Source organism: Pollicipes pollicipes, unplaced genomic scaffold (assembly GCF_011947565.3).
Source record: "Pollicipes pollicipes isolate AB1234 unplaced genomic scaffold, Ppol_2.1 Scaffold_3447;HRSCAF=4054_pilon_pilon_pilon, whole genome shotgun sequence".
Taxonomy (NCBI): Eukaryota; Metazoa; Arthropoda; class Thecostraca; order Pollicipedomorpha; family Pollicipedidae; genus Pollicipes; species Pollicipes pollicipes.
The window spans coordinates 18,133,588-18,155,502 of record NW_023596297.1 but is presented as its reverse complement, the minus strand read 5'-3'; the positions used below and the strand labels follow the sequence as shown (position 1 = coordinate 18,155,502).

Sequence of the window (21,915 nt, the reverse complement as noted above, 5' to 3'; positions counted from 1 at the left end):
AGCCCGTTTTGTTTAGTCGTTGCATTTGACCTCTTTGGTTGAAGGAGAATGTTGGTCTCAATATCAGCGCGGACTCTAGACAGAACACGCGCATAGTCCACGCGGGTAAAGAGCGAACAGAGATGCGATTGGCCGCCAAATGAAATAGGTTTTATGCCGTCCCTTTTGGGGCATGAAGTACGTCAGTCACATGAGTTTCGTCATGCTTAGACGTATTAGGCAAGCATTGAGCGTGCGAGCCGCTATGACAGTTGATCACTGTCAATGAAGCTGGGTTGTCCGGGCCGCTAGCGCCTGCCAGGTTCGAGGCACAGTATGTTTGACGGTTACAGGGACAGGAAAACAATTGAGATGTAGTCGATAGGTCAAGAGGTCAATGAATTTAAAAGCTTGAGGGGGTAGAAGAGATTGCTCAGAATAAAACGTTTTGACGGCCTAAATGGTTGTTTTAATAGAGCTTTGTGTGGCGGTTCAAGTAAAGAATGAGAGGCTGCAGTGGATGTTTTAAGTGTAATATGCAGTACGCGGATAATTAAGTAAACATAGAAGCGCTGTGCACATGTAGGCGCGCACATAAGTGAACATGTAGGAAGAAGAGCCAAGCTCAGGTGCAAAGTTTCAGTACATGTATGACGTTTAAATGTTAGGGTGACTGATGCCAAGGGCCAGGGGTGACTCGTCTATTCATTTGCATGCATTGTACTTGCTTAGTATGAATGTAACTACAGAGACATAAAACTACATCAGATTTCGCTTTAAATGCAAATTCTCGCGCATCGATTTAGCATACGCCACCTCATTCAGGTCGTAAAGGAAGCCTCGAAAACTGCGTGTGTAGTTAGCGTGATAAAAGCTTGATGCTTTATGTGGGAGTGGGTGAAGGCGGCCATCGCTGGTCTTCACCTTACTGCCGTGAAGGCGGCCATCTGCTGGTCTTCACCTTACTGCCGTGAAGGCGGCCATCTACTGGTCTTCACCTTACTGTCGTGCATTGCATCTAAGCGGCATGTGGCGTGATCAGCTGCGTTGAAGGTTTGGTGGCGTATTGGTGGCTTGGTCAAACAAGAGAATGTCACTTATACGTCTCGCCGGCCTATCCAGGAGTGACTGATTCACTGGCTGTGGCTTACGCTGAGCCCCCGCGGGAGTGGTCGGCCCACCAGCAGCAGTCCATGCCGGCCTCGTCCGTGCGTGGCTGGTGCTTGTGAGCCACGGCTCGTGTAGGCCGGTCGAGCCCCAGTCGAGCGCGTCCGTCGCGCGCCCGCTTGGGGCGGCGTAGCACCTCGGGGCGCGACGCGGGCACGTCCAGGAGGCGGCCGCGGCCCGTGCGCTCCGCCGAACTAGCAGCAGCGCTTCATGACGATGCAGTCGACCACCTCGGCCAGCGTCAGCAGCGAGCCTCCGACCAGCAGGCCGACGTAGCCGCCCACGTCAGAGAAGAGCGAGGCGAGCGTGTAGTCCCACTGCTCGCGCATGTGGTACATGGTGTGACTCATGCGCATGGTGAGCAGGGCGCGGATGCCGCTGGCCAGGTGGCCCGGGTAGCGGGTCGCCATCGGCGACACGCTCATGTCCAGCCGAGAGAGGCTCAGCGGGGTGTAGGCCTCCACGTCGCAGGGGTCGCGGCACTGATGGCACGCCAGCAGCTCCTGCAGCATGTCGAACTCGGAGCACGAGTTGTTCAGGAAGCAGCGAGCTTCTCGCGAGCTGGCCAAGAACTGTTGGTAGGAGGTGCAGCCGGCTCCGCCGCGACGCTGGACGACCCACGGCGGGGAGCACACCTCTGCACTGGTGTTCAGTCCCGTCTGCGTGCGCTCATGCAGACAGTCCTTATAGCAGCCGACAACTTCGCTGGCGGTCACCCGGCTGCTCGAGCAGGGCGCGTGTGGGAGGTCGAGGTGCGTGCTCTGCTCCTTCTGGAAGAGGACGTCGGTGTGGCAGCCCCGCGGCACCTCCAGCAGGGTGACCAGGCCCTGGACGGCGGCCACGTCGCTGAACGGCAGGTGGCGCGGATGCAGCGCCACCACCCAGCCCGGGTGCTCGCGCGCTACCACCGTCGGGTCCGACTCCCACATCGAGATGATCAGATGCGGTTTCAGGAACGTGCGCAACACGCTGCCGCGAGGCGTGAACGTGTGACACCACCCGAAGCGTCGCGAGTAGACCGCCGATACCAGCCCCGCCTCGGAACAGTTCTGCCGGAGCATCCAGCAGCCGCTGACCATCTCCCCCCAGCTGTAGGAGCCGCTGCTGACCAACTGCTCCAGGTCAAACTCCTCCCAGCGGAACAGTTCCAGACCGCGGTCGTACCACTCCCTGAGTGTCGTGTTGGGCCGCGTCATATTGAGCACGACGCTCTTCTTCAGACCGTCGGCGTGGCAGATGGTGAAGGACGGGAAGTCCAGCTCCGTCGATGACGTGCCGTTCCACACGCGCCTGATTTTGGGGCTCGTGTAGCGGGAGAAGCTCTCGCATACGCCCGCGGTGAGGCCGAGCAGGGCGACGGTGAGCAGCAGCAGCCAGATGATCCTGCGCGCCCAGGGTGAACGCCTGTCTTCGATGATGGCCACGCCGGCCAGACTCACCTGTCCGGGACGGGCGCCGGTCGGTGCTGCTGTCTCTCTGGCGTGCACCCTGGCGACAGCCAGAGGCGCGGCTGAGCGATGGCCGGTACACCTCGGCATCATGGACTTTGTGTGATAAACACTTGGGTGGCGGGCGAAGATGCTCTGCTCACTAAATCTGTTCTCGTGAACTTGCTTTGAGAAATGTAAGCTCTCGCGCCGTTTTTAGTTGTGTTTTTTATGTAATAAGATAGTACCACCATGCTCCCCTTCATACTTTTTTCAAGCCCAAACTTGAAAATCTCACAAGAGGGTTCTAAGGCTTGTGGATAAAATTTGTGCATTTCTCGGCATAGTCCCAGCAGCACACGGAAAATCCAAAGAAAACGTAATATTTAACATGACATGTTCCGTGTTTGAAGCGTGACTAAAATGCCACGCCACGTTGTTTCTTCCTTACTTCAAGCGTAACAAAGGTAAATTTTAGCAATTCAGGTAGATTTATTTAAGCAATATCAAATTTAGCAATATTAAAGTTCACAGTTTACTGGAGCTTCCAATTGAAGAAAAAATGCCATAGTAAGTGTTGTGTACACAAGAGTGTGACATAAACGCGAGTGCAACTCTGGGACCACCCGTTGGTAGAATTTCAGCTGTGATGGTTTTGTAGTTATTACGTTGTGACTGAAAGGATAAGGCTTTAACATTATATTGTGTATTGTTTGACGGGGTTCTACGGGTATCACGGCTACAACAAATAGGGGCTTCAGTGCCGTGTTTTTGTCATTTTGTGGACCGCACAGAGGTCACCTGAGTTTTCCTTTTTGGATGAATTGCCGAGTTGGCTCTTGCGAGCAGACCCTTTGCATGTCATGATAGCAGGCTATGTCGGAATTGGAGCAAACCATAGATGTAGATGATAGCTCCGAGCTAACCCCTTTGAGTGAACAATCCAGGCAAGCCCCACTCGGACGCCCTGTACTTAAGCCTGAAGTGAACTCTTGAATGACGTCTGAGGGACGGTAAGCTCTCGTGATTCCTAGCAGATCTGAAGTCACCAGCCATGGGCGCTGCGTTACATGGACTGAAGTACTTGATTGTGGCATAGTTTTATAGGCATAACCTCCGTGGCATTGAAGACGGATGACCGTCTGGCCAGAGCGTTCGACGGATCTTGGATCGCATCGATACGCTTAAGCAGGGTGTTTCATGGCTGCTCAGCCCATAATTTTGGGTAGATGATGTTCTCGATATCAGACTGATCGCCTCATAAATGCAGCTGAGATGAAGGTTCTGCCTTTTGGCGGCGACGGTGATGGAAGGGGCCATGGTCCTGCTACTGACTCTCCTCGGCGCTAGTGGCCCACCTTGAATCATACGTTCAAACATTATCAAGATAGGAATCTTCAAGGCAATGGCATGACGGCTGAGCACGCAGCTACAGTGGTTAACGGGCTTGGCCAGGTGCAGATTTGGGAAAATTGTGACCGTTGGTAGGACTTTAAGTATGCATAGGGTAGATACTGCAAGAAATGTCACACAGCATTACTGCTAGTGCGTCGTGTGGTAATGCTAGGTCCAACCACACTACGTTTGCAGTTGCTGATACAGCCAGTTCAAAAACGAAAACGAGCAAACGTATATATATATATATATATATATATATATATATATATATATATATATATAAGTAAACGTGTGTGCGTGTGTGCGTGCGTGCGTGCGTGCGTGCGTGCGTGCGTGCGTGCGTGCGTGCGTGCGTGCGTGCGTGCGTGCGTGCGTGCGTGCGTGCGTGCGTGCGTGCGTGTGTGTGTGTGTGTGTGTGTGTGCGTGCGTGCGTGCGTGCGTGCGTGCGTGCGTGCGTGCGTGCGTGTGTGTGCTCGTCAGTTTTTTAAGTTATTTCGAATGGTTTGCATGGGTGACTTCAGGTTCAGGATACCCGCAAAACATACCTTGTTCCGTGTACACCGAACCCACCATCCAAGTCGTGCCGTCCAGTTCAACGGATAATTTTGTCTCCGCCCTTTTGCCAGACAGGAATGCGGAGGTTTTTACGTGCCGCACAATTTTGCGGCACGGCCTCCACGGGCCTGGGTTAACCCTCGTTGGCCAGTTGCCAGCTGACCTTTCCATTTCAGTCGGGTCAGTGCGCCCACTCTGGGACTCGTAACCAGTGCGCTGGATTACGAGTCCAGCATCTTTCCCCTAGACGAGAATCCATCATACTAGAACTAAAGTTTGAGAAAAAGTTCATAGGTGGGCGGTTAGCGGGCGGGCACAACTGATTAGGAGTACGAACTGAAAGGTAATGGCAGGGTATGGCCTCAGCCAGTAGATCGGGTAGAGGAATTCTACCCGGAACGCCTTAAGTCGCGATGTCTTGGACAGCACGTTGAAAGGAGTGAACTTTTACCGGTCCCGGTCTTCACAAGACTTTGGGGTGACACCCATGACCTTCCATCGTTTTGTCCCGCCGACGGACGGCTACGGACACGGGAACTGGCGTGCTCGACATGTAGACGCTTCGGAACGACAGAGGCACTGCGGCCCACAACAGGCGGACACGCTAGGTCAATCATGGTGACTAGCAGCCAATCACGCCCGAGTGAACAGGTGCTGCACTCCGACACATAACACTTGTAGATGAAAAAGTAGGCCCGCCGACCAGCCGTCAGAGAAAGAGGCGGGAAGGACGACCGCGTGCAGGACACGACCGCTAGCGACGAGTGAGGAACATTCAGCTACGTCATTTACAGATTCCGCCACCGTTCTTCAACAGACTTACTGTGCAACCATTGTCGTCTCCAAACAAAGCGCAGGCGTGCCGCCTCGCGAGGGCCGCGCGTCAGGCGGCGGGCGGAGGCTGCCCCGGTTCCCAGCAGCGCGTGCGTCCTGCGCCGCGCGGCGACCGGAGCTGGCTCGTCCAGCGCGCGACGTTTCACCCGCATATCGCCCCCGCCCTATTGATCTCTAACGCAAATAAGCGGCATCGTTGCGTTGGAGGCGCTTGTGGTCGTGAATGCACCCCGATGATTTGGGTGGCAAGTTCGACCCACCGCCAGTAGTTCCGAGTCATGCATTGGTGTCACCAGTGGTGTTTGCTCATTGTGAATAATGAACCTGCGGTTTGATGGACCGCGTGGTGTGAGTGGCAGTGGTGGCATAGTGACAGAAATGTATGCTTTTCGTTCGATTACCATGTTTGCCCCTGAATCACATGCACTTACGACGCCCCCACAGATCGCTCTGAACAGCCGATCGCTTTGCTGCTATAGCCAAGGCCTTTACGGCTGGTTACACTATGCTGCACAATTCATTACGTTCGTAATGGTCTCCAGGGACTGCATGAACTTCTCATGAGGAGCTCATGACCTCTTTTCTGCATAGGTTCGTAGCCTTGCCACTGAACAAATGCCCATTACTGAGCAAATAAAGGTTGCCGAAAGCGGTGTGTGTACTCTATATACAGGCGTGTATGGCATTGCGGCATCAATGAAATGCAACGAACATTTCCGCGAAGAGAAGCATACGCCCAGTACCGTGTCATTGGACACATGTGTGCATTTAGATCTTGCAAGCATTACCTTGCTTTGAAACCTTGTAGTTCCATACCGTGGAGGTCATGTGTGCGATGAGCAACTGCGTCTCTCTTACAGCAACAAGTCCAAGAACTTGGAGAAACGCTTGCGCCACCTTCGAGATCATTTCACCTACAACTTGTACTGCAACGTTTGTCGCTCACTCTTCGAGAAGGACAAGCTTCTCTTCTCTTTCATTCTCTGCTGCAATCTTCTCATGTAAGTTGCGTTTGATGGTTTCTTGCAGGCTCAGCCTGAGCTCTGTAGACGTTGGTGGCACCGATTATTGTGCACGGGTCACGGGGAGGGGGCACCACGGTGACCCCTTTGCAAGGGATTCGTAGGGCGGCATTCGTGCAAGCCCTAACGACCGTAGTGACAACCCCGCTGACGGCTAAGTGCTTGTTTTGTGAACCCATCAACGTTAATTAGCCATGCCGATGTGGTAGAAGTCTTGTCAGACGTATGCACGCTTCTGGCATGAGCTTATGGAAACAAAGTCCTGCGGTAGCGAGAAGCCTTATAGATGAAGTTTACTTCTGTCCCTGAACGCCACCTGAACTCTCGCACCCCAAGCCCTGTCCCAACGCGATAGCGGAACCCCGCCCGAGACTGGCATGCACACTTCGGTCCCTGATGCGCGGAACCCAGCTCGAAATCGGCTGTCTTCGTCCCACTGGGTCCCGCTCGTGACTGACTGTGCCCGGGTGACCGTTCCACTGAGCCCCGCTTGTGACTGTGCTGTGTCCCGGTGACCGTTCCACTGGGTCCCGCTCGTGACTGACTGTGCCTCGTTGACCGTTCCACTCAGTCCCGCTCGTGACTGACTGTGCCTCGTTGACCGTTCCACTCAGTCCCGCTCGTGACTGACTGTGCCCGGGTGACCGTTCCACTGAGCCCCGCTCGTGACTGACTGTACCTCGTTGACCGTTCCACTCAGTCCCGCTCGTGACTGACTGTGCCTGGGTGACTGTTCCACTGAGCCCCGCTCGTGACTGACTGTGCCTCGTTGACCGTTCCACTCAGTCCCGCTCGTGACTGACTGTGCCTGGGTGTCCGTTCCACTGAGCCCCGCTCGTGACTGACTGTGCCTCGTTGACCGTTCCACTGAGCCCCGCTCGTGACTGACTGTGCCCGGGTGACCGTTCCACTGAGCCCCGCTCGTGACTGACTGTGCCCGAGTGACCGTTCCACTCAGTCCCGCTCGTGGCTGACTGTGCTCGTGACTGTTCCACTGAGCCCCGCTCGTGACTGACTGTGCCAGAGTGACCGTTCCGCTGGACCTTGCTTACTATTGCCGCGTCGTTCTCTCTTCTTCACTGAGCCCAGCGCTGAAGACTGCCGTACCACAGCCTCCTCTGCTGCCGCCCGTGACTGACCGTGCCCGCTCCACGGAGCTCCCCCTGCCACTGCGATAGCTCGTTCCCTGCTCTACCGAGTCCCACCCGTGTCTGCAGCGCGCCGGCCGCTGTGCCGCCTAGCCCGCCCGTCGGTGCCCGCCTGCCGTGTGCCTGATAGTCATGTCGCCGCAGGGTCCAGGGCAAGATCGACTCCAAGGAGTCGACGTTCCTGCTGACGGGAGGTGTTGGCCTGGACAACCCGCTGCCCAACCCGGCCCCCGAGTGGCTCAACGACAAGTCCTGGGACGAGATATGTCGTCTCACCGAGGTCCCCGCCTTCAAAGGTGCCGCTCGCTCGGTCGGTCACGCGCGCCTCCTCCTGGTGGGGGGGGGGGGGGGGGAGAGGGGAGGCGGCGGCCGACCAATGCCACGTGATACCGCGCCTCCAGCTGGGCCTGTGTCGAGCTGCGGAGGGACCGGCCAGTGGACCTACTGAGGTGTCAGCAGCGTCCCGAAGCCACCGTTTGGCGCGGAAGCCTCACACGCGCGGCAGGCGGGGCCGCCTGGACAGCCGCCGGCACCCGGCGGCAGAGGGCGGCTGTGCGCACCGTACACGGACTCCTCGCCGTTGGGTCCCGCCGGGCTGACTGTGGGCAGCACGGTGGCATTCAGACCGCTGCCCGCGGCGCTCAAGCGGCGTTTGTATGTGCCTAGGTGGATGCGGGTTGGTTACGTACCGTTTGTGCATGGCTGCACCTGCATGCGAATTGTAGCACTGCATTTCATCGAAGTGCTGTGTAATTGGGTCACGTATATTCTGGGCGTCGTTTGGGTGGTTGGATACATTATATATGCTTGGTAGTAGCTCTGAGCTCATCATAATTTTCATGTAGATCCAACAGTTTGTCTAACATTGTAAGAGGCCAAAGCTTGGTTGCTGCGCCTGTTTCTGGTTGCGTTTGTGTCGCTACATGCGACTTACACCAACCACGTACCACTGAACAAAGTCAGTACCCCGCGCGGCGCCGGTCTGCGGGTTTCACACTGTATCCTTTGAGTGTCTTGGTTCGATCGCGCGGAACGGTGCGCCGATACACCGTCCTAACGCGGATATGCCTGCGATGCGTCTCGTGCAGACTTCCTGCCCAGCTTCAAGGCGACTCTGGCCGAGTGGCAGGAGGTCTACAACAGCAAGGAGCCGCACAACATGCAGCTGCCCGAGCCTTGGCACTCGAACACCACCGAGTTCCAGAAGATGATGCTCATACGTTGCGTCCGGCCCGACAAGGCACGTCGGGCATCCCGAGCTGACACACGAATGCATACGGTGGTGCTGAAAAGGGTTTGGCACGATATAGACCGTTTGTGTGCTGAGGAAAAACTATCTCATCTCAGACTCGGTTTTTGTGACATGCTCTGGTGTTGGGCTAACTAATCTTACAAAATTTTCGATGACATTACGCATGAACATATTTTGAATTTCAGCGGTGTGCAATAGCCAGCTATCGTATTGTCAGGTCGCACCCATATCAAAAATGGCATGGTCCGGGGTTTGCCGCAGCGTGCCCTGGCGCGCGGCGCGCGGGTGAGCACTCTCGCACGTCCAGTCGCAGAAACGTGGAACAGTATGAGGTCGAATGTTTGCAAGATTCAGTTGGTGGCTGATTCGCCTAGTTTGTCATGCCGTTGGGCGAAATGCACAGTGTTCCCTGTAGCCTCCTGCGGACGAGAATCGAAGTTGAAGTGTGCTCAAGTCCAATGTACACGAGTCTCCTCCGGCTGCCTGTGGGCGCCGGACTGTTCGGACACTGTCTCACCCGTCGCCCTTCCGACACCTGATTATCGTTACCCGCTGCCGCTCCAGATCGTGCCCATGGTGACCAATTTCGTAGCCAACAACATCGGCCAGAAGTTTGTGTCGCCGCCGCCTTTCGACCTGGCCAAGTCTTACGCGGACTCCAACTGTCTGGTGCCGCTCATCTTCGTGCTGTCGCCGGGCGCCGACCCGATGGCGGCGCTGCTCAAGTTCGCCGAGGACCGCGGCTACGGCGGTGCCAAGTTTAACGCCATCTCGCTCGGCCAGGGCCAGGTTAGGACGAGCGGCTGGGGAGGCAGGGCTGGAGAGGGTGTCATTAGTCGATAGTGCAGAGGACAGGATTGGAGAGGGGGTCATCAGCCGGTGGTGGGGGGGGGGGGCAGGGATGGAGAGGGGGTCATCAGCCAGTGGTGGAGGGGCAGGGGTGGAGAGGGGGTGTCAGCCAGTGGTGGAGGGGCAGGATTGGGGGGAGGAGGTTGTCAGCCGATGGTGAAGGGGGCAGGGTTGGGGAGGGGGTTATCAGCCGGAGGTGGAGGGGCAGGGATGGAGAGGAGGCCATCAGCCAGTGATGGAGGGAGAGAGTTGGGAAGGAGTCATCAGCCGGTGGTGGAGGGGCGGGGAGTGCCCCTGGGTTCAGCAGTGGGAAGTGGAGAGGGAATGGCGAGGCCGGGGGTGGTAGGGTCAGCATTACGATGCAGATTGGGCTGCGTTATGCTCGCGATGTTTGAGAAACAGACTTGGGTCAGGCGGAGACACGCCAGAGACAATAAATATGGTCACTCATCCGGAGGCCAGGAGACCAAGCGCAGAACATGAACGCTGCGAGGATGTGGTGAGTAAGCCGTGATAACCAAGAAGGGCGTGGCTAGTCGGCGCATGCCCAGACACCCTGCCTGCCAACGGTGGATTGGCCGGTGGCCGGGCTACGTTCACCACCACGCTCATGATAGGCGCGGTGGACTCGGCGTCCGCTCCCCGTCGACACCTCGCCCACGCGGAGTATCGCTCTCCACCAGGGGCCGGTGGCGCACGAGATGATCTGCAAGGCACAGGAGGAGGGCACGTGGGTGGCGCTGCAAAACTGCCACCTGGCCGTCTCCTGGATGCCCACCTTGGAGAAGATCTGCGAAGACTTCAACATGGAGGACACCAACCCCACCTTCCGGCTTTGGCTCACCAGCTACCCCAGCCCCAAGGTTAGCAGCTTCGGTGGCCGTGACCGCCGCCTGAGGCGCGCGCCGTCACTCGGACCTGCACCACTGCCACCGGTCCACATGGATGGCAGACCTAGATGCAAGACCGGTCCCCATATGCACACACTGCCGTTTCAACGCTCCACGTGCCAAGGCTTTGCAGCGAAATATTATCAGTTGTGGTCTTTAATTTTTTATTCTCACATCCGTCGTCTTCTAGAGCAAACTTGTCGGTCAAATTATGCCAGATTATGATCTGCGTGTGTACATTCCACGGGTTTTTGGCAGCCTGTAGTGAATTGCTGTTTGAATTAAGCTGGCATTTGATTTCAATGTAGTAGTTATCCGTAGCCAAAGTCATAGAAACACCAGCCGATTACACAGCGTCAGCTGTACAACTGACGTGAAGCCCCCCAGCATGGGCCTTGTGGGACGGCGCGCGTCGGCAGCCCGCTCCTTATAATTAGCACATGTCATGTAGTAACCATCTCGCAGCCAATTGTTTAACCTTAGCATAAGGTTTGTTTTTTTGAAATGTCAAAGAAAGTATTACCAGGTTTTAGAAATAGTTTGGAAATTGGAACAGCCACGTAAGTTGACTTTACTAAAACGTCTTCTCTTCCATGTTCTGTTGTTTACCATGTCAAAAGTGTTCAGCTGGCGTTAGTTCCCATGACAATGAGGAATGACGACTCCTTATTCGAAATCAATGGACTAGTGTTTGCTTTTTACATCTATCGACGCATGGCAATGTCATTAGCGCGTTCCCGCTCCAAGCGGCCATATAGTCCAGCTTGGACTTAGGGATGGTCCAGCGAAAGCTCCCTGCGGATATCTCAGGTCATAAGCTAACCTGTCGTGACCTGCACTCTGCGGTACTCTACAATGACATCATTCGCAACAATGCTATTTGTGGGAAGGGCGGGATCTAGAGGATTTAGTGACACGGCTTTTGCCGTGGTTTGGTTTCCAGTCATGCTTGCTTCGATCTGTTCGATTCACAGGCAAGGTTGGGCTATTTAAGTAGCTCTGCGTGCGTGCCGGTTATATTTATTTACACTCTTGACCTCAGGGGAACACGGCCGCCGGTGGGGGTCAGTTACCCCGTAATTGAGGCGCTCTAAACTGCTTAGCACACTATCATTGTTGCGTCCTTAAGGTATCGGAACAAGCTAAAGTCAAGTTGAGTATGTACGTAGAAAGTTGTGGCATTTTTCCTGACTCATTGGGCGTGGTTTCCTCAGGGTGTTCTCACTTGTTGTAATCCTCCGCGGCGCTTAGCCTATAGATTAGGCTTATGGGAGGTTAGTGGACGGTAAAGATGTCTTCGCGGAAGTGATGTTTGCTGTTTTAGACTTTATGCCTACGGCCAAATACAGATCGCAAAGGCACGATATTTTATTTCCGTGGTACTTGGTAGGGTGGAAAGTTGTTCCCTGGGATCAAGCTTTTGGTCCATTTCAGGAAAGTAAAACGGGATATGCATGAACGTTAGTTCTCCACGCTTGTCGTTCTTATCGGCAGGTAGATCACACAGCTAACTAACATCGGCTGGTAGTCCAGTGGCCAATTACCTTCGCGTACATGCGTCGGGGGCGATAAGATTTTGACGTTGGTGGCGGTCGTGTTGCCAGGCCAGAGTAAGCGTCCTGTGGTCGGATGTGGGCCGGCAGCGTGGCGCGTGCGCCGAGCGCTGACGTCCTGCTGGCGTGCCGCAGTTTCCAGTGACGGTGCTGCAGAACGGCGTCAAGATGACCAACGAGCCGCCCACCGGGCTGCGCATGAACCTGTTGCAGTCCTACCTGGGCAACCCCATCAACGACGAGGCTTTCTATTCGGGCTGCCCCGGAAAGGAGGTGATCTTCTCAAAACTTCTCTTCGGTTAGTGTCTGGGCTGGTAGTGTCGGAGGGAAGCGCTGTGAATATCGGTTGTTTTCAATCATTCATGTGCATATAATTCTGTGACATGTTCGGCTCATCAGCTGTATGCGTAGGAAAAGGTGTTTTGTTTGAAATGCAAAAGGGCTGGAGCCGGCTATTTTATTTTGTTTGCAGATGTGGAAACTTATGGCGTCCCCATATTCGTAAGGTCACCTTCCGTCTAGCTAGCCCTGTTTTTGGGGAGTGTGGGTGTCGATCGCCCGCTCTTTACGCTGAAATATGTGTTTGCAAAGCCTGGGCTTCAACCGTAGAATTATTCGGAGGCCCAGGCGGGATGGCAGTATGGTCATTGTACGTCCGCCGCTGTGCAAATGGTACTACGTCCGCGTTCGACACTTGGTAAGGCGTTCAGCTGCTTCTCAACGTCACAGTGTTATGTTAGTCATGAAACAAGTGTCAGTAGCCTCCACCATATTAAGAGATTTGAAACAAGGTCAAGTTTTGTTTAAATTTTCGGGCGCGGTCCATGGTCGCGTTCAAAACGCAGAACAGAAGACGTCACCAGGACACACCAGAGTGAACAAATACACAAATGCTACAATATCCACACGCGACAAACTATACAAAAAAGCTTTGCAGTTTACACAAACTCACCTGAAAAATATGAGAACCATGTGACAGCTAAAAACTAAAGATCACAAGTTACGTGCTTGGTTACCTATACAAAAAGTTAACATGTTTACGCTTACAAGATGCAAGATTAAGGCTACCTTTACGAGATGCGTTCCTGGATGCGAACACTTGTTTCATGACTAACTGACTAGTGTGCATTACCTTTGCACCGCGCTGAAGAGAACAACGCTTAAGACAATTTTCTATTTGCTTTCTAATTGATTGGAGATCTTCTGTGGAACCAATCGCTCGAGCCGAAAAGTAATTCACAAACAGCTTGACTGTTCCGCGATAAACGTGTCTTTTGAAAGATATGTGCTCATGGATGATGTGGAAAATGAGTGGCCCATGTGACTCGGCCGAGTCTTCTCGTAGTCATTAAAAGGCGCCGAGTTCTGTTCCCGATCGCCACTTATCCCGTTTCTTCCAGCACACCGTCAGCACCAAAGCTGCGATGATAATGCCACCAGTTTTACGCTTCGGTAAGCAGTTGATCGCGTTGTGCGCTTAGTGAACACATCATCGCACGTGGTGTCGTGCGCCACATATGGTGGGCAAGGCGGTGAAGGGGACCGGCGGTGGTGCCGAGCGCCACCTATGGTGAGCACAGCGGCGCAGGGGACCGGCGGTGGAGCCGAGCGCCACCTATGGTCGTCACACCGGCGCAGGGGACCGGCGGTGGTGCCGAGCGCCACTTGTGGTGGGCACAGCAGCGCAGGGGACCGGCGGTGGTGCCGAGCGCCACTTATGGTGAGCACAGCGGCGCAGGGACCGGCGGTGGTGCCGAGCACCACTTATGGTGGGCACAGCGGCGCAGGGGACCGGCGGTGGCGCCGAGCGCCACCTATGGTGGTGGATGCAGTGGCGCAGGGGGCCGGTGACGAGTGGATGAGGCGCGCGTCCGGTGTCGGCGGCCGCTGTCACCGATCTCGTCGCCGGCAGGGCTGTGCTTCTTCCACGCTCTGGTGCAGGAGCGGCGCAAGTTCGGTGCACAGGGATGGAACATCCCATACGGCTTCAACGAGTCCGACTTGCGCATCTCGGCCATGCAGCTGCAGGTCAGAACACGACCCCCGAGACCGCCGAAGCGCGGTCAGGGCTCAACCCTTGAGGCTGCCGGGGTTGGTGCTCGGGTCCTGGAACTGCCGGGGTCAGGACATGGTCCCGGGGACTGTCGGGGTCAGGACACGGCACCTGACACCGCTGGGACGGCTCTTGGTAGTCGTCCATAACGGCAGTAGTGCCCTGTATTTACGGGAAGCGCGTCTGTATGCGGTGCCCACCTCAGACTTATGTGTCGGATGTCGGAACCAGCGGGCAGTCTGCGCGGGCTTTTAGGCGTCAGATGTCAGCCGTGGTGGTTCCGCTTGGCTTGCTTAGCGCAGTGTCTAGTTGCGGGCTGTGGTGTCTAGTTTCCGCCGTCTCTGGACAGCGTTCAACGTGAAAACGAAAATTCCCAGCAAGCCGTGGCTACACTGGCAATAGACCGATCGCGTCAGTCAGATATTTCGCACGTCTCTGCGTGCCGCCCGGACCGTACGCCTCCCCCGTCGCCACGGCTCCGGCACTTCCTCACACGCGTGACGCGGGGCGTCGTCTCCGCCAGATGTTCATCAACGAGTACGACGCGGTGCCGTACGCGGCGCTCAAGTATCTAACGGGAGAGTGCAACTACGGCGGCCGCGTGACCGAGGACTGGGACCGGCGCACGCTCAACACCGTGCTCGCCGACTTCTGCAACGCGCGGCTCGTCTCGGAGAGCAAGTACAAACTGTCACCGTCCGGCAACTACTTCGTGCCCAACAAGATCAACTACGACGACTACGTGGAGTATATTAAGGTCAGTGATGGACAGACCGATGTAAGCAGCGCCTCCGTCTTCGCTGCTCTCTAACTGCGCTCCGTTATCTGGTCTGAGCAATGTGCAAATCTCAGAGCGCGGCGATATTTTATTTCTTGCTGGTGAGTTCTTCCGTTCGCCAATAAACCGCGCCGTTGTATGCCCTTGCCAGGCTGAAGGAGACGAGTACAGCGGCTTCTGTTGCTGGGATAGTCCAGGTTGTTTTGCGTTTATGCCGTGATTTTACGCGACAGTTCTGTAGACAGTTGTCCATGGTCCGTCCAAGTCGTAGCCGACAGCCTGTCTGCTGCATTCCTCGGTGAACCCGCGAATATGTCTCAAAATCAAATCGAGCACCCTCTGGCCGTGCTGCAAGGCCGGTACCCAACGGTCTGACAGCCGCTGTCATGCCTGACATCTTCGGCCCAACCCCGCCGACCTCACGGCCGCTGCCTTGTCCGACGTCGCCTCTGGCCGTGCCGCAGAGCCTGCCGACCACACAGCTGCCTGAGGTGTTCGGCATGCACGATAACGTGGACATCAGCCGCGAGCTGGCCGAGACGCGGCTGCTGTTCGACTCGGTGCTGATCATCCAGGGCGGCGGCGCGGGCGGCGCCGGCGCCAACATCGATCACGCCTACGGCATCGCCTCCGACATCCTTGACAAGGCCGGTCTCGCCGGCGGCAGCGGCGGCGCGAAGGCTGCTGACGACGTTGCTTGGATTCACTGCGGGCTGAGCAGAGAGACGCTGCGATGGAGTGGGCGCTGGCGGCATGTCGCTGGGAGGTTTCCCTTCGACTGTCATTGTGTTGTCGATGCGTTGTTGGACATCGGATAGTGGCCATTCTTTTGCACGCGCGAGTGCTGGTTCTCGGCAGCTCCGGACCAGACAAGTACTGGGATCACAAAAACGGATGACGTGATCTGGGGTTCGAGTTCTGTCATCGAGGGCTTCCATGGATCTTGGATGTGACATTTAGAGCTGTAGGTGTGTCTGTTGCGTAGTGCAGACGTTGCTAAAATACTGCCAAGTGGTGTAATATTGCTCATGCTTGCAGGTGCCTGACGTTTTTGACCTGGAGGCAGCAGGGGCCAAGTTCCCCGTGACATACAATGAGTCCATGAATACGGTGTTGGTGCAAGAGATGGAGCGTTTCAATCGACTCATATCCGTCATTAGAACTACACTTCAGAACCTCAAGAAAGCCGTAAAGGTAAAATTCCGTTCGTTTTACACATTCAGAGATAAGCCACCAGCAAACTATAGGATAGGTCGAAGATAAAATTCTGCTGCTCAAACACACCGACATTAGACGACGAGTGAGCCGCGTGTACGGCCCATGGAGCGCTTCAGTGCTGACATCAGTGTGGTGGTGGGGCTGCCCCCCGCTCCCCGCCTCCGAGCGGCCACTGACGCCGCGCGGCCGATCGGCAGGGTCTGGTGGTGATGTCGCCTGACCTGGAGGCCGTAGCCCAGTCCTTGCTGGTCGGCAAGGTGCCTGCACTCTGGGCCAAGTCCTCCTATCTCAGCAGGAAGCCGCTGGGCAGCTACATCAACGACCTGCTGGAGAGGCTGAACCTGCTGCAGGTGGGCGGGCTGCGGCACGCCCCCCTCGAGTGGGACTGGCGGCGGCCGCTCGCTTCTGATGCTAGGAGTTTTGATGATCGTATTTGGTCACACATCGGCTTTGGAGCGTCATGCTATGTTGCATATGCTCGCAGACAATGTTTTATTGTTTTTGTCATGCGTTTTTGCATGATCGTTTCTTCATTGCATTTGTTCTATACCTGGGTGATGGAGGGATTCGGGGCGTGAGATGATATGTCTTCGCCAGTGTGAATGCACCCCGCCTGAAGGTGTGCTGGCTGTGTGCGCCGGCCTGACGCGAGCCTCTATAACCGCCGCCGCCGCTCGCCGCAGACCTGGTACGAGCACGGCAAGCCGCGCATCTTCTGGCTGTCGGGCTTCTACTTTACGCACGCCTTCCTGACGGGCGCCATGCAGAACTTCGCGCGCAAGTACGTGCTGCCGATCGACCGGCTGACGTTCGACTTCGTCTACCTGGCCGAGGAGCCGGCCGAGGTGCCGGCCGACGGCGTGCTCATCAACGGCCTCTTCCTCGACGGCGCCAGATGGGACCATGACAAGTGAGCAAGAGCCGCGCTCCGCGTGCTGGTGTTCGGGCCGCGGGCGGGCGGCGCGGCTGGCTGCGGGACGGGACGGGACGGGACGGGACGGGACATTTAAAACACGTTCTGTTGATACTGTTGTGCCGATGAATCAAGTTTCTCGGAATATTGTAAGGGGGTTAATGATGTTGGGCTGCAAGTGCTTCGCCTTTATTGTTCTGGCTTAATTGCTGGCAGTAACGACACATCCTGATATTCAACATTGCCATGCTATGACTGCCATTGATAAGCCTTGCCAGTGAAAGTGAGATGTTCTCAACCGGATATTTTTTAACTGGTCATAATGTTAACAAAACGCTTAACTAATGATACATCACCTAAAGACACATGGCAATCGAATTGATATATTTACCACTATGCCTGCATGTTCGTGATTCTTCTCTCCGTGCCGTGTCGTGTGCGTTAGCGTGTGTCCGGCGAGGCGGTGCCCGGCAGCTGACGGGGCGTCGGAGTGCCGCGCCTGGTGGGGCTGCCCGGCTCACCACTCGCCTCGGGTCGCCGCCACGTCGGGTCCGCCCTCCAACGCCACCGCCGCTGCCGCAGGGGCGTGCTGGCCGAGCAGCTCCCCAAGGTGCTGTACTACTCCTTGCCGACCATCTGGCTGAAGCCGGTGGAGAAGGATCAGTTGGAGGTGGGCTCGCGTTACCTGGCGCCGCTCTACAAGACGTCGGAGCGGCGCGGCACGCTCAGCACTACCGGGCACAGCACCAACTTTGTGCTGCCGTTCCTGCTACCGACGCTGCTGCCGCCCGAGCATTGGGTGAAGCGTGGCACGGCGCTGCTCTGTCAGCTGGATGACTGAGGCGCCGCCCGCGCTAGCCGCGCTCGCAGTTGACAGACGCCGGCTGGCCCGCCTCCCTCCCTGCCCGCGCCGACTCTTTTTGCTACAACGGGCGTGACCGACTATGACTAAATAGAGATGGCAGGTCAAAATGACTAAGCATCCGGGGAACAGTTGTGATGAATGCGTATAGATGGGTGATTCAAGTTGTTATTGTCGTCTAAAGCACAACGTCTGAAGTCTGCTGTTTATGTTGCATGCGGTTCGGCAACGCATATTCCGTGGTTGCTGATATGAACAGCGTAACAACGCATGGTGACCGAGTTCAAGTTCATGTAGCCCACTGAAACGAACGAAATGAAGGGTGACTGCGATATTTATATATAATGAAAGATCTCACCGAGCACTTTTGCTTCGTGCCTGAATCGAAGCGAGAAGAAAATTGTAAATGCATCCTGTATCAGAATTATTGTACTTGTCACATGATGTGCGGATGATCGCGATACCACCTGAGAAAGTTGGTACGTTTTCTGTTCCCTAAGCTCTTCCCGGGCGTTTGCAACAGACATCTAGTGGGTAGTCCATGCCCACACAGGGCTGTGTCCGCCCGTCGTTAATCGTGAACGACGACATCGCTGCGCCAGTCAGACACGACTGACCACACCCCGCTTATTAGAGCCGTGGCCTCCTGTGTCTGTCATACTGTCCGTCAAACCGTCTCGTCCGCTGTCGCACGGCCCGCAAGGGAAATACAGAGCGAGCTGCGCCGCACGCATGTCGTCAGAGATGATTTGGAAGTCAAGCCGGCTGCGGGGTAGGCATCGTCGATCCACATGGCCATATGTGAGCCTTCCAAGTGTCATGCCCCTCTCGGCGGCTGCCTGTCCCCGCCTGGCGTCCGCTCAGGTGCAGGCTGGACAGGCGGCAGCGGGGGAGCGGCCCGACCGCGTCACTTCTCAAGGCTGGAGGCAGGGCAGGCGACTGCGCCAAACAGAGGCTGACGTGGCGGCCGTTACACCGCTGACGTCATACCACTGGCGGCTGGGGCGGGGACGGCGCTAACAGAGGCTGACGTGGCGGCCGTTACACCGCTGACGTCATACCACTGGCGGCTGGGGCGGGGACGGCGCTAACAGAGGCTGACGTGGCGGCCGTTACACCGCTGACGTCATACCACTGGCGGCTGGGGCGGGGACGGCGCTAACAGAGGCTGACGTGGCGGCCGTTACACCGCTGACGTCATACCACTGGTGGCTGGGGCGGGGACGCGCCAACGGAGGCTGACGTGGCGGCCGTTACACCGCTGACGCCCGCCGACTGGTCACTCCGACGTCATACCACTGGTGGCTGGGGCGGGGACGCGCCAACGGAGGCTGACGTGGCGGCCGTTACACCGCTGACGCCCGCCGGCTGGCTACGCTGACGTCATGCCACTGGCGGCTGGGGCGGGGACGGCGCTAACAGAGGCTGACGTGGCGGCCGTTACACCTCTGACGCCCGCCGGCTGGCTACGCTGACGTCATACCACTGGCGGCTGGGGCGGGGACGCGCCAACAGAGGCTGGCGTGGCGGCCGTTACACCGCTGACGCCCGCCGGCTGGCCACGCTGACGTCATACCACTGGCGACTGGGGCGGGGGACGGCGCTAACGGAGGCTGACGTGGCGGCCGTTACACCGCTGACTGGCCCGACTGGCCACGCTGACGTCATTACCACTGGCGGCTGGGGCGGGGACGGCGCTAACAGAGGCTGACGTGGCGGCCGTTACACCTCTGACGCCCGCCGGCTGGCTACGCTGACGTCATGCCACCGGCGGCTGGGGCGGGCAACTGCATCATTGCAGCAGGGACCATTGACGAGGGTGTTCAGAATATGGTCAGCAGATCAGTGAGACCCAAGTTAGCTGAACGTTTTCAGTAATTCACATGTGTGGGAACGGCGTGTGATCATTGTAAAAGAAGTTAGGTCTAACTCCGTCACGATATTTGATCTTCTTACGCATCAAGTTAATACAATTCTGTCAAAAACAAAATGGGCCACAGCCCTCGCCGGGCGTAGCCCATGCGGCAATTACCACCGGACTAACGGGACTATGGAATGGCACCGAAACAATGAGATCGCCCGATAGCGTCTACCCTCTTGGGTGATATGACTCTTTGTCGGCGAATTACTGGATGCGGTCAGCCGACGGGTATGTATTGATACAAACATGAGACAGCGTTTTTATTTTAATATGCATTTTCATGGGCAGAGGAATCAAGCACAGAGAGTAGAACACCGTGTATGAAAACGTCGTCTCAGCGATAACTGGGCTGGGATGGCCGAGTGAACTGGGTAGACCTGTAGGCTAGAACTGACTGGGTAAATGACACAGATTTTGGTAATGTTGCTGCATGCGTGTGCGTATGTGTAAGACGTTTATAAAATTGTGGTTGCATGCTTCCAAAAAATACTACACAATGCTGCTGCCGACGCTTCTTTCGTGACAATTAGGTCTATTTCCGCTACCAGTGATACATTTACCTATTCAGTTGGGTGGGGGCCTCAGCCCCATCCCCCTCCACTTTGGGAATAAAGTTGGCCAAATCTGGAAAGAGGCCTCGCTGGGGGCATATTTTGGGAGTAGATTGGTAACTTTCATTGTCCCCCCCCCCCCCCCAACTGTCCTTTAACCGTGCCGCTGTCCACTTTTTGCAAATTATAAACGCAAAGGGTAAGCTTGGGTATAAGCATTTGCAATATGTTGCTGCATTTTCACCTCGATGTGCGCCCGCCGGCTGCCCGCATTCAGAAATGCCTCGTTGGGGGTCATGTCAAACACGCAGCAAATAGGGATTATTTCGCAGCTTAGGGTCGTTCAATTGCTCTGAGGTTTACTTTTAAACAAGCGCAGTCTGATTCCTTGCGCACGAGTGTATATTTTCTCGTAAATTGCTGCCGCATTTTCGTCCCGTCTTTCGTCCCGTAGGGGTGTGGTTTCCTTTTCAGCTAGGAGGCTTCAATCTCCCAACTTTAAAGACACAGTTTTCTTTGGCATGGCCCCTGATCGCTCATTTCAATGCGGACGGTGACCGAGAGTGTGGTGGCGATAACGCGAGTCATTTAGAAATGCATGTGATCGTGCGGCTCGTAGTGCTGCCTGCGGGCTGAAGTACCGCCCGTCGGTAGGACAGTGTCCCATCTAGGAGTTGAAGTGGTGCCGCCGGTCGGTAGGATAGTGCGTCACCTATGGGCTGTAATGCTGCAGGTCGGTAGGATAAAGTGCCACCTATGGCTGTAGCGCTGCCAGTCGGTAGGATAGTGCGCCACCTACGGGCTGAGGTACTGTCGGTCGGAAAGGTAGTGTGCCGAGTATGGTTTAACTTACGCCGAAGGCTCGACACAGACACAGACACAGACATTAGGATAGACTACTGATTGAGAAAGGAAAATATAGGCACCACTTTGTTAAGTCGTAAAACCGGACGCGTCTGAGACGGTCCTTATAGTGATTAAGTGTATGACTGTAGAGCAGAACACAAAAATAATGCAGCCTAACCATTGAAATGCAATTGATCACAGACTAGTGTTCAAATGCAATCCATCACAGACTAGTGTTCAAATACAACCCATCACAGACTAGTGTCAAAATGCAGCTCATCACAGACAAGTGTTCAAACACTGCTGTCCGTGTAGCACTTCAGGCGATTCAGGTTATCTTTTCGGTTAGTGTCGTTCCATTGCACGCTGAGGAGGAGACATCATGAGTGAAAGACCATTCTCTGATTTGTTCAGTAGCACCGACGGAACCGACGGAAAATGATAGCAATAGCTGGAACATCCAAATCTCTATTTTAATGAATTTGATATTAAATGCCGAAAAATAAATTGGCCGAGACAATGAACACAGGTGGAAATTCTGTTCTACAGATCAAGGAAAAATAGACACCCGCACCAGAACTGTGTATTTTCTCTTAAATTGCTGCCGTATTTTCGTCCCGTCTTTCTTTCGTCCCGCAGGGGTGTTGTTTCCTTTTCAGCTAGGAGGCTTCAATCTCCCGACTTCAAAGACACAGTTTT

The 21,915-nt window shown here is 55.7% G+C and overlaps 1 protein-coding gene across 1 annotated transcript in view; it reads left to right on the top strand.

The window, feature by feature from the left end:
* Nucleotides 1–18,402, top strand: part of LOC119092226 (dynein heavy chain 7, axonemal-like) — a 60,389-nt gene extending 41,987 nt beyond the window's left edge. Inside the window, 13 exon segments of the mRNA XM_037215200.1 lie at nt 6,221–6,361; nt 7,675–7,826; nt 8,619–8,770; nt 9,347–9,571; nt 10,315–10,494; nt 12,210–12,372; nt 13,987–14,102; nt 14,651–14,884; nt 15,370–15,552; nt 15,944–16,099; nt 16,321–16,473; nt 16,807–17,033; nt 17,619–18,402. Coding sequence (XP_037071095.1) covers nt 6,221–6,361; nt 7,675–7,826; nt 8,619–8,770; nt 9,347–9,571; nt 10,315–10,494; nt 12,210–12,372; nt 13,987–14,102; nt 14,651–14,884; nt 15,370–15,552; nt 15,944–16,099; nt 16,321–16,473; nt 16,807–17,033; nt 17,619–17,877 — 2,341 coding nt within the window. The 3' untranslated portion in view covers nt 17,878–18,402.
* Nucleotides 18,403–21,915: the final 3,513 nt, after the last annotated feature.